Source organism: Ursus arctos, unplaced genomic scaffold, assembly GCF_023065955.2.
Source record: "Ursus arctos isolate Adak ecotype North America unplaced genomic scaffold, UrsArc2.0 scaffold_15, whole genome shotgun sequence".
NCBI lineage: Eukaryota > Metazoa > Chordata > Mammalia > Carnivora > Ursidae > Ursus > Ursus arctos.
In genome coordinates this window covers 49,683,831-49,695,958 of record NW_026622819.1, presented here as the reverse complement: position 1 = coordinate 49,695,958, position 12,128 = coordinate 49,683,831, and the positions used below count along the sequence as shown (strand labels likewise).

General features: G+C 37.6%; 1 protein-coding gene across 3 annotated transcripts in view; it reads left to right on the top strand.

Annotated features, from left to right (window-relative positions):
- GABRB2 (gamma-aminobutyric acid type A receptor subunit beta2) overlaps positions 1-6,121 on the top strand; it is a 231,442-nt gene extending 225,321 nt beyond the window's left edge. For 2 of the 3 annotated variants that reach the window (XM_044388486.3, XM_026510916.4), the window contains exon 10: positions 4,001-4,348. In XM_044388486.3, the coding sequence (XP_044244421.1) occupies positions 4,001-4,348 (348 nt within the window). Of the gene's footprint in view, positions 1-4,000 lie in introns of all 3 variants that reach the window. The other variant, XM_057312398.1, reaches the window with a different exon arrangement.
- Positions 6,122-12,128: the final 6,007 nt, after the last annotated feature.

Sequence of the window (12,128 nt, the reverse complement as noted above, 5' to 3'; positions counted from 1 at the left end):
AGCAAGTTGGGGAAACGGATTCTATGGTGTGGTGGCAGGGGAAGGATGCAGCTCATTTCTGAGGAGGCGAGTAAAAAGGTGGGCATTATCTGGAAGGCTTTAGATAGGACATGAGAATATGGTGAGAACATTGGTCTTTCAAAGAAGGACAAGGTGGGGTGATCAGAGCAGTGTCTCAGGGCTTAAGGCTGAGGTGCAGCCTTGTAAACTACAACCTGCTTGAGCCGACTCCTCCATGTCGCTGTTAATTAGGAAATAAATTAGAAATGAAGGTGGTTATACTTTATACCTTTCCACCTTACAGCTCCATGGTAAAGGGGAAGGGTTTTCTGGAAAAGCATTGTTTTGTTTTTTAATTCAAGTTCATTTATTCCTAGACTGTTAATGACCTTACTTCAGACTATACAGGCAGTCAGATTTTGAGGTTGAAGTATCCTGAGGTAGCACAACACTGAGGAGCAGCACCTTAGAAACTGGTGCGTATGTTCAGTGCACCTCACCCACCACCGTCACTCCCCACTTCGAGCTCCGGCAGTGCTGAGATGATTAGGCTTACCTACAGAAAGCTCATCACCTGTGTCTATTCCACATACACTGCAAGAGCAACATACTTTTTTTTAGGCATAGCTATTTACTGTGTTTTCCCAGCCCACTAGCACCCGTGTGTATCCCCCTGCATTCGTGACCTGTCATGACACTCAGCCTGCGTAGCATTTGCGTTTCCCAAGTCCTTCCCACCTACCTGTCTCAGTTAATCTCTCAAAACTCTACTCTTACAGTTGAAGAAAACTGGCTTCCAAGGGATTAAATCACTTTTCTGGGCCACCTAGGTGGCCCAGTCAGTAAAGCATCTGACTCTTGGTTTAGACTCAAATGGTGATCTCGGGGTCTTGGAATCCAGCCCCGCACTGGGCTCCACCCTCAGCCTGGCTCTGCTTGTCCCTCCCTCTTACCCTCAGCTCCTCCCCCACTCTCTCTCTTTCAAATAAATAAGTAAAATATGAATGAATGAATGAATGAATGAATGAATGACTTTTCCAAGGTCAAAAATAACAAACAGAGCAGCCAGAACTCGAATCTTTTGACTCCAAGTCCAGTATTCTTTCTGGAGACTGTGATGGCCACAGGGACCAGCAGCAACGCCATCTTCCTCACCACCATGGCTATGGTACTTGGCACAGTGCCAGACACAGACTCATGTTCAATAGATATATTTTTTAAAGTTTTGATTAAAAAATAATAAAGCTTTACGAATACTCTAATAAATCTTGAATTTCATAGATAACAAAACAGAAGCCCACTAAAATCAGACGGATTATCCAACTTAGAACAAGTTTCCGTAATAAGAGTCCACTACTCTTGTTTGTTTGTTTGTTTGTTTGTTGTTTGTTTAGGTGGGCAGCAAAGCAAGTTTTATTGAGTGACAGTAAAGTGACAGTACAAAGCTCCTGAAGAGGGAGGGGATCCAAGAGGGTTGCCATGCTCCTGTTATTTTTATAATGCTTGTTATTATTGACCTGTATTTTTACCTCAGCCAAGTCTGATAGATATTCATAACTGTTCTCAATACAGTCGCTCAGTAGAAAAGGAAATGTCCCGGTGCTTAGAGAGGGGGAGACTCCTGACTATTGTCATGCATAGTGGCCAAAGAAATGTTGCTAATCAGTTGTTTTATAGGTAGTTAAAATAAAAATTAACCTAGAGCAGAACAGAACATAGTGGAACAGAAAATAAGCACCCAGCCTGAAATAATGAGGGGTGCTCTTTTCCCCTCGTCTATCAGCTTCACTTTCCTTGAATGTTGTAAAGTCACACTTCTCTCCCCCAACCTGTGTACTCTGATGAGCAGGGTTGAATTCCAGCTCTACCATCTAGTAAATGTGTGAGTTTGTGAAATTGAGTGAACACCTTCACTGATAACCTAGGAAAGAATTGCTTTTCAAAAGATGGTTGTGAGCCTTCAGCGAGACAGTTTCCACAAAGCCCTAGTGCATGGTACATGCCTTTGAATATTTGCTTTCTTCCCTGGGGCCATTGGATCCATTACTAAAGCCATTACTTGGCCCTTCCTTGACAGAAGTGGGTCTTATTTCCAAGTCTTATAAACTTTAAAAATTATTCTTAAGAATATATTTGTTTAATATGTCCACTAAGCAAAATACTGCCATAAACCAAACATACAAAACGTCTAATCAGTGGGCAGAGATTAATTGGTCAATTACTAGGTTCTAGCATATTTTATAGCTTCTATTTCTCAAAAGATTTGAGATTTGAATTTATAATACAGGGTCATCAAATCACATTTGAAAGCTAATTGTTAGTATATAATCTTAGCAGCCTTCTTTTCGCCTTCTGCATAATTCATGAAGCTCAGACCATTTTATCTTCCAATTAAGTGTTTGGTTATATCCCTTGCTTCCATATATCACCAGTATCTACTATTGACCATTTTTTCTTTATTTTGTATTTCAGAGATTTTACTGGCAATTGGCATATCCTGATTCTCCACCAAAATAAATGTACTGTTATTAATAATGTGTTGCATCTAGGTTTTATTATCTGTAGCAATTGAGGGCTCTTAAAAATAAAACAGACAAGTCTCTCCTTAACAAAACAAAACAAAACAAAAACATTACATGGTCATTTAATATTTAGGTATCACAATGTCAGTATTCATTCTTTACTTTTAGCTTTGCCAAGAAAAAATCATCCAAGAGAGGAAAGGGTCACCCTGACTACAGGCCACCTTAATTGTACTCCCTGGGCCCAGAATTCCACTTAGTATAGCCAGCTTTGGACTGGTTCTCTTCTTGAATCCTGCCTCCTTCCCTCCCCTCTCAAGTCAATCCCTCACCCCACTCACCCCTCTACCAGGCACAGTTTGTCCATCTGTTAATTTTCAAGTTTCATGTTGTTCTGAGTGTTACTGCTTTTTGGCATGTCACATGATGCCTGAATTTCTATTGTTCAAAACTCTTCTTTTACCTTCTTTATATTGACATAGCAAATTTAAGGTGGTGTAACTGTGGGTGTTAAGAAGCATAATCAAATGAAGTTACATGAAAATGTTTCTGGCATATATAGCAGGTGCTAAACAAATGTTATCTACTGTTTTTAGTTCTAGTTTTATCATGAACTCATCTGTAATTAGGCTGTTATTGTGACCACAGTCCAGTAATGAATCCCTTAATACTATTTCATACCTAGCACAGCTTAATTTTGTATGTATTCATATCAGAACTGTAAATTCTTTATAGAGTGCCATGCCTTCTATTTCTCTGTATGCCCCTAAATAGAAACAATGAAAATGGTACTAGCAACAGTCTGTTATATCATGATGTCATTACAGAAATCTTCTAGGGTTGCATCGTCGTACCATTTAATAGATGGAGAAACTGAAACTTGTGTAGCTTATAGTGATGGAGTCACCATTCAGATTAGGACTTCACCCAATGTCATTTAGCTAGGAAGTGGTATAACCAGGATTTACACCCAGGCACCTGGCTCCCAAAGCCACACACCCAGCCAGTATGCTCCGCTTCCTTCTTCATCTCTTGAATGGCCACTTTGAAACAACTTGGTAATTGCTAGGTTTTCTGAAAGATCATTAGAATGGTGAATGTGAGAGTGCCTCTGATTTTTGAGCATCAAAATTATACCCATTAGGAAAAAAAATACACCCATTACAAGATATTTATGAGATAGTTAAACTGTGATACTCTAGCCTTGACCAAACCATATTCTCATCTCAGAGCACAGCTTGATGACCTTCCGTGATCTCAAACGGCTCTAAATGATACGCTGATTTGGGGGCCATGCTGGTTGTCAAATGATGAGCCATATCTGTTTGTAATCCCTCTTAGATCATGTAGCTTCAAAGCCAGTACTCTCAGCGACTCTGATAAATACCACCTAAACCACGTATCACCGTGCCTTGCATAATTAGCACCAACAAAGGCTTCCCGTTGTGATCATCTTTTCTGATTCTTCTCCCTTGCAGATGGACCCACATGAAAACATCTTACTGAGCACTCTTGAGATAAAAAACGAAATGGCCACATCTGAGGCTGTAATGGGACTTGGAGACCCCAGGAGCACAATGCTGGCCTACGACGCCACCAGCATCCAGTACCGGAAAGCCGGCTTGCCCAGGCATAGTTTCGGCCGAAATGCCCTGGAACGACATGTGGCACAAAAGAAAAGCCGCCTGCGGAGACGCGCCTCCCAACTGAAAATCACCATCCCCGACTTGACTGATGTGAACGCCATAGATCGGTGGTCCCGCATATTCTTCCCAGTGGTTTTTTCCTTCTTCAACATCGTCTATTGGCTTTATTATGTGAACTAAAACATAGCCTCCCACGGGAAGCAAGGACTAGATTCCTCTGCAAACCAGTTGTACAGCCTGACGTAGGACTTGGAAAACACATCAATCCAGGACAAAAGGGATGCTAAAATACCTTAGTTGCTGGCCTATCCTGTGGTCCATTTCATACCATTTGGGTTGCTTCTGCTAAGTAATGAATACACTAAGGTCCTTGTGGTTTTCCAGTTAAAATGCAAGTGATTTGTACACGTGTTGGTAAGACTGTGTCTCAGTGTTCCACTTTACCTGCTTAGTGTGCGGGCTATATAGAGGGGAATTATATTCTTAGAGGGCTCAGTAGCATTGCCACTCATTTCGCTGAGAAGTGGTCATATCCAGATACTCCCCATCTTCATTTCTAACGTTGGCATGCTGTTGAGATGGCACTGTGCTTATGAAACATTATCTCTAATGCCATGCAAACATGCTTACTGAAGATGGTCTATGCCTGTCTTTTGAAGGTGATAATGGTGTCATGGGAAGGTAATTCCCACTGGATTCTAGAAGGTTCTCATGTGGTTCAAACAGGATAGGGAGAATGAAGACAGAGGCTCGGTAACCAATTTGGCCAGTCTCTGCTTGAGCATAGGAAGTCAACACTGACGTCTTCCATTTTGACATTTAGAAACTGGGGACTGCGGAACATTATCATGTATGGTGGCCAAGAGATGTTTCTAAAAAGCTATTTCCTAGGTGGTTAAAATAAGGGTTAATAATCCAGAGCAGAGGGGAAAATCCAGAAGTTACTGTTGTAACAAAATTACACAAAGCAGCATGACCCTTATCAGCCCCACACAGCATCTAGTTTATACATATTTTGTAGAATGGCAAAAGGTCCAGTGAGAGAGATTTTTTTTCCCCAACTTCACAAGCTTTTGATAGCAGACCTAAAGAAGTTTTTAAGTTTATCTAATCAAAAGACAACCACAAAATAGAAAAGTTAGCAAAATTAGAAGTATCTTCGATGTAGGTTAGATTGGGATTCATTCAAATATACTAACAGAGAGCACAGACAAAGCCAGCAAACAGGTTGATCTTCTCAGACAATGTCAGCGGTCTCTACAACATTTCCCTGTACGTTTATTTCTGAATTTAATAGGGTATTTCAAAAGAAGGATTTGTTCATTTCTTTAAAGGATTAATGGTCCTTTCCAGCTTTTCTTGTTTCTGAAATCCTGATTATATTCTTAGGAGACAAAGTAAGGCTTTGAAGAGATTGATTGAACTACATTTCCTTAGGTGCAGTGAAATTCACCTTTGTATTTTTCATAGCAAACAATACTTAAAGGATTATGTGCACAAGCGGAGTTAGTTTGTGGGTTTGTTGGGTTTGACTTTTTAAGGGTGCTTTCATTGTGTATGTTGCAATTGGCCTAATGAAAGGAAATATGAAAAGTAGTGTATCATAGGATAACAACAAAGCCACATTAACATGATGAATTTTATGAGCCTCAGTTGATATTACATGAAAAATATATAACTGATAGGCAGGCATGATGTATTGTTTTTATTCAATTTTTGAATTATGTCAGTGTGCTTCTTTCTATACTAATTGGACATATGCATTCATATGTGAGACAGGAAAGAGAATAAGCTAATATATTTTATTTCTATCAATGTGAGGTTCATATTTTGCTTTTCTTGGAGAAAATAGTGAATTGCTAATTTCTCCTTAAAGTTTGATTTGATTGAATGTTTTCTTGGAGGATGACTTTGCTATTTCTATTTTAAAAACAAAACAAAACAAAAAAAAAACACCTTATTTTTCAAAGTAACATCCCTAATTGTGCATAGTAGCCAAGGCCAGTATTTGCCTGTGGATTAAATGTATGGTTTTTTCCCCCTGATAATTCAGCATCCTGGAATATGATGGAGTCCTACTGCCCTCCTATTCCAGCTTTCAGAGAGGGGGGGAAAGGGTTTAGCATTCAGCTTTCTAAATTTGCTCTAAGATGGGACGTATTTTTTTTTTCCTTCACCAGCAAAGGGAACTCTGGCCTTTATTTTTTGATTATACACTTGAACACCTCTGAGTATGGTCTTGGGCAGAATCCAATCAAGTTTCTGCCCATGGGCTCAGAGTAGAAATTCCTCAAGTTTCTCCAGGGACACACTTTCTCCTAGGCAATCATTTTGGGGCATCACTCTAATAAAAGTGCCTGTCCCTTGTCGCCGGGGGCTAAAGTTTGAGTAGCATATATCAGGAAGGAGCATATCGATAACTCAGGTGCACAACTCCAAAATGCCATTCTGGGAAGGTTTTTCTAGAGACAACTCAGAGCCCAAGTCTAGAAGTGGGCTCTAATTTGCAATTATCATAAAAGCCATAAAAATCCTTGATATTGTCATCTATGGTTACAACAAAATTTCGACGTCCAGGGAAGTCAATATAGTAATCTAGACCAAAGTGAGAAAGGAAACTTTGCAGCATGAGCCTCAAAAGCATATGACCAGGGATTCATTTCTGCTCACAGTGACACGAAGAAACCGGAAAAAGGAGAAACATGGGAGCTTGAAACAGATGCCCTAGAGCGAAATCCACATATTGGGATTCGATAACCACGTAGGTAGAAACGACTGACTCATCCTGCCCAGAGCTGCCAGTAGATGTAGAATTTATTTTTAACTCTATTTTTACTGTACTCGAGTTGGATTATAGGCACCAAATTGGGGGTGGGTCGGGGAGGGTGCTAGATCTCCTAAGTCTTTGAAGACCAGTCAGCTTGATATCCAGTGGTTAAATTTAAGGACCACAAAAATGTGTTTTGGCAATTCTGATATGGTATTACTATCACTTTATACATATATATATATATATATATCTATATATATAGTTTTCTTTTGATTATGAAACAGCCAGATAGCCAGCAATTAAGGTGTTTTTCATCTTTGTAAAATTCATAGGCAAATTCTGACTCTAAAATGCACAGTCTAAATGAAACCTTTGATCTCAATCTGTATATATATATATTGTACATGACTGCTAGTAGGTATGAAATGCATTTTCAGAATTGAAAACTCATGCAACATAATCATGTGTTTGCATAAGGAATGTTACAATTCTTTCTACTGCAATTTAATAACAGGGGAAAATACTTAAGCAGTGCCATCTAGACCTTTTCTCTTCCATGTCTTCAAAAGCAGTGCTAAGTAAAAATAATAATAATAATAAAAATGGTTTATGAACCAAAAGACTTTACATTCTAGCATTAGGAACACAAAAAGTCTGTCAGCTTATAAAAAAGCACAACACATAGAGAAAGTTCAGTGGAATGCAGTGGGAAAATGAATCATGTTCATTTTAAGCAAGACCTGCATTAAATTGGCAACTAACAATTTCCATTTTCCATAGGTAACTGTGTTCCAGTTTTATGATTAAATTCATACTCAACAACAAAAGCAGCAAAACAATCAACAAACGACAGGTCTTACAACATATCTACATGTATATATGTGTATATATAGATCCGTATAAACATACATACATATATATGCATTCATATGTTGGAAAACAGAAGGAATAAGCTAATATGTTTTATTTCCTTCGTTAAACCAGTGTATGAGTATTTTTAATTGGCAACCAACAAATCAATGTATTGAAACTAGTAATACAGGGTACTGAGCATTTCTCTATCAGCAGATCAATGCCTACAGTTCTTATGAACCATCGCACAGTTTGACACGACAATAGTACTGTACCTCAGAACATCGGGAATTACCTAGTTCTCACATTGCTTATCTACTTGCTCTCTTTTTCGAGGAAACAAATAACATTGTCTATTGGTGATTTAAAAACAAAGTCTTAAGAAAACAGAAAACGATAAAAAAAAATTCCTCCTTGAAGGAGGAAAAAAAAAAAATAACTAAACCCCACCATGTTGGTTAGGGCAAATACTCTCAACTGTAGCCATCATGCCATTTTGCTAAGTGTACAGTCCATGTAATGTGAGCCACCATAACTTTCACTGAGCGTGTGTAAATATTAAAACAGATTTCTTAAATATTTTTAACTTCTAATTTGTATTTTATGGTAAGGCAACGTGCTAATTCTGTTTATGGCTTAAGTTCATGTGTTATAATATTATGTAAATAATTCAACATGCTGTAAATGAATAGTCAATAGATACAAATAATTGTTAAATTTTTTTCTTAATTTTTATTTATTTTTTACTAAGTACAGTTACTGCAGTGCCCCAGCAGAGTAATTTAAACACCCTTTTGCATAAATGGTTTGGGATCCCAGACAGAAGGGTTTCAATTTGCTATCACACACACAGTCACACACATGTACACATACATACATGTACACACACACACATTCAAACACACATACTTTCACTTTCTGCTCACTCGGTCCTACTCTCATCCCCTTTATGGGAAATGCTGTAGTGTTTATGTAATAAATGTAACAACCAAGAGATAGCCTTAGAAATGGAAATGGGAAAAGCAGAAATGATCACTGATAATTTGGTAGAGTTTTTTTATATGTCAGAGTTCAAGAAACCAAAGGTTGTAACTTAAATCTCAATTTTAAAAGAGTAAAAGTTTATACTGATGGCACTACAGAAAATAAAAGTGCTTATTATTCATACCTGTTCCAGAAATTTATTACACATAATACACACAAGACTTTTTTTTAAATAATAGCATTTTGTCCTTAGATAGTATTATTCCTTTTAACCAAAGACTCCAGAATTATTAAAAAACAAAAAAGGAAAGAAAAAAGGAAAAATGGGAGAAAATAAAAAAAAAAAAAAGACTGCTTTACACCAAAGGTTTAAAAAATATTTTCCAAATACACTAGGAACATTGTAAAAACTAGTAAGGAGCCAACAGAACGCGAATTAAGATACTGCCCTAAAGAAATCATTTAAGAAAAAGAAAAGCAGCAACACCCTAAAATAATCTGTTAGTTATTTGAAAATTAATAGAAAACATTTCTGTGGATACATGCAAAATTCTAACATCAGATTTTAATCTGCTTTGATTTTGTGATAATCTGATTTGATTTTGTGATAAAGACAAATAGGATCCAAAATAATGACAAACAAAAACTTTATGTTTTTTAACTTTCAAAACCAACTGTCTCTCTCCTGTCAAATGTCTGCTAATCTGATACCCATGTGTGTGTCCTTGTACCACCTGGAGCAAGTTGACAGTTCCATCAGCTTGTATCTCTTCCTTTTCAGTTCAGTAATTTGAGTTCAGCCATGGTCATTTTAAGCATAATTATTTCAAACATAGTTGCAAATGATTCAAGTTCCATAACATTTTTAAAATTTTATTTGCATGGGTGTTTAAAGAGTTCTGTTATGAATATTGTCCCTGCACAGTCTGAATTGTCCTTTTATAAAAAGTGATATTCTAGTTTCTTCACAATGTAGTGATTATCAGCCTTACTAATTACCTTGTAGCCTTTCTTAATATGCACATAATGCACATTTTCCAACGGCTAGAAAATGCAAAACACGAGTGAATACCATTGCATCTATTTTCATGTCTTTCTAAAAACAGGACTACTAAAATCTCTGGGATACATGAGATAGTAACAAATGAGGATTATAAATGAGTAGCACATAAGAGTTATTTTCTTGAATTTAAACTTATTACAGCCAGTTTCAGCATGTAAATATATAATAATGTTGGCTAGTGTGTAATTCTTGAACTAAGAAATATAAATAAAACTTTAAAGAATGTGTGTGTGTAGTTTCATTGGGTTCATAATATATATATGTATATATACATATACATACATACGTATATAATCTATTAGTATGAGTTAGTTTGTAGAATCTTCGCTTATGCGAAAAGCAATGGAAAGCTTCAGAACTTAGGATGTGCTGTTGGGCAGATTTGAGTTTGAGCTCAAACTTGTCCCATATTAGGTATATGACCATGGAACTACTTAACCCATCTAACTCTGTTTTCTTATCTGTAAAGCAAAGATACAATTGCGCCTCCCTCATAGGGCTGTTGTAAAGATGAAATGTAATAACCCACGAGAAGTCCTTTGCACCATACGAGATACATGGTAAGTGGTATGCAAACAGAAGATACTATTGTTTTCGCTTCTGTTAATTACCATCATCACTAGAATAGTCAACATATCTATCTATCACAAATTCTATTATATATAAAACTTGACAGTAATTATTAAATGTTCTCTTAGGTTAGGTATTTTATATGAAGGATAATTAACTTAAAAATTGGCCTTAATCATGAAACATGATAAACGTTATGTGCTCATTCATTTAACATTCACTATATATCTGCTGGAGACATTATGCTATGCTCTGTACAAATTTAATACTCATTTAATCCTTACATATTCCTCAAGTAAAAGAAAGTCAAGATCGGAAAGAGTAAGTTCCTTGCCTGTGAGGGTAGAAGTACTTGGATTCCTACCCAGGCTGGCCTCATCCCCAAATCCTTGTAAGTTCTTTCTACTTCATCGTTAAACACGGGCAACCAGGCTTATTCACTTCTCATTCATCGTGGTCATTTCTCAAGAAACGTTTGCTCCGAGCCTGCCATCTGCAGATCTCGCACTAGTACTGGAAAAATAGAGGCTGAGCACACAGAGCCCTCTCTCAGTTAGATTATGTGGCACCTCTCAAACGTGTGAGAGCTCTCCCAAACCCAGCAAATCATTTGGTGACAAACTTAGTGATCTTCACCTCTCGTGACTTTAGAATGTCCAAGCAGCACCCCAAAGACACTATCTGTAAGGGAGGCAGCCTGTCAGGACACAATTGTCCAAGAAAGTCAGGATTAAAAGGAGCTATTGCTACCAAAGAATGAACACCACCGAAAAGACCCAATTATGGGATGAGTGAAGAACCAGTTCTTCTCCGCTTGAGCTGTAAGTTGCAAATTATGTAAATCTAGAAATGCAAAATATGTGCATTTGCGGTTGACACCCCTTATGCAAAGTTTCAGCATTCTGTCCAGCAGAGAGAACACAAGTGTGCTCAAATACACGAACATGTTCAAATAACTGGTGGTGTGTGTGTGTGTGTTGTGTGCACACATACATAAACTCTTGTAGGTAGGGGATGGTGAGAGAGCCAATAGGAAATGATACTATAGGTGCAGCTCATGGTTTATGACTTACCTTGGGAAGGGAAAATCCCCAGACATCTCCCCTCAGAAGTGCTTATCCATTCATGATGGGTAAATTCCCCTACTCATATTCCAACTACTACGATTTCTTCTAAAGACCCTTCAGATATCCTGGCTGTCTTCTGAGACTTGTTCTAATTCTGAAATATCACGTATCATTTTTCATGCAGAATATCCCTCTAAACCATGAAACCTGCCCTCTAGAATAATACCAGGTTAGTAGGAAAACTTCTCAGGGATATCAACAGGTATAATCAGTCTATAATCCTTGATTTTTTCAAGCAGACAGCAGCAAAATAATGTAAAATCATTCTTATTCCCATGTGATGTAATGTGTAATGTGACAGAGCATTAGCCAAATGTACAGCTCTCTTCCACCTTACCCACCATGGTACTAGAACCACTACATGGTTCTAGAAGCAAAGAATAATCATAGGATGATAAGTTCCAGACAACCCCAGAATGATTAGGCTGGGGCTAATGGTCAGTAGGGTAACAGAGAAAGGTGGGTCTCCTTATCGATGTATTGATTTGTGTATGTTCTGGTCCTTTATCTTGTTTCGAGTGGCTAGCTAGGACATTAGCAGTCATTTATACATTTACTTTTTCCCTTTTATTAGATTTTTATTAGAAAGAACAG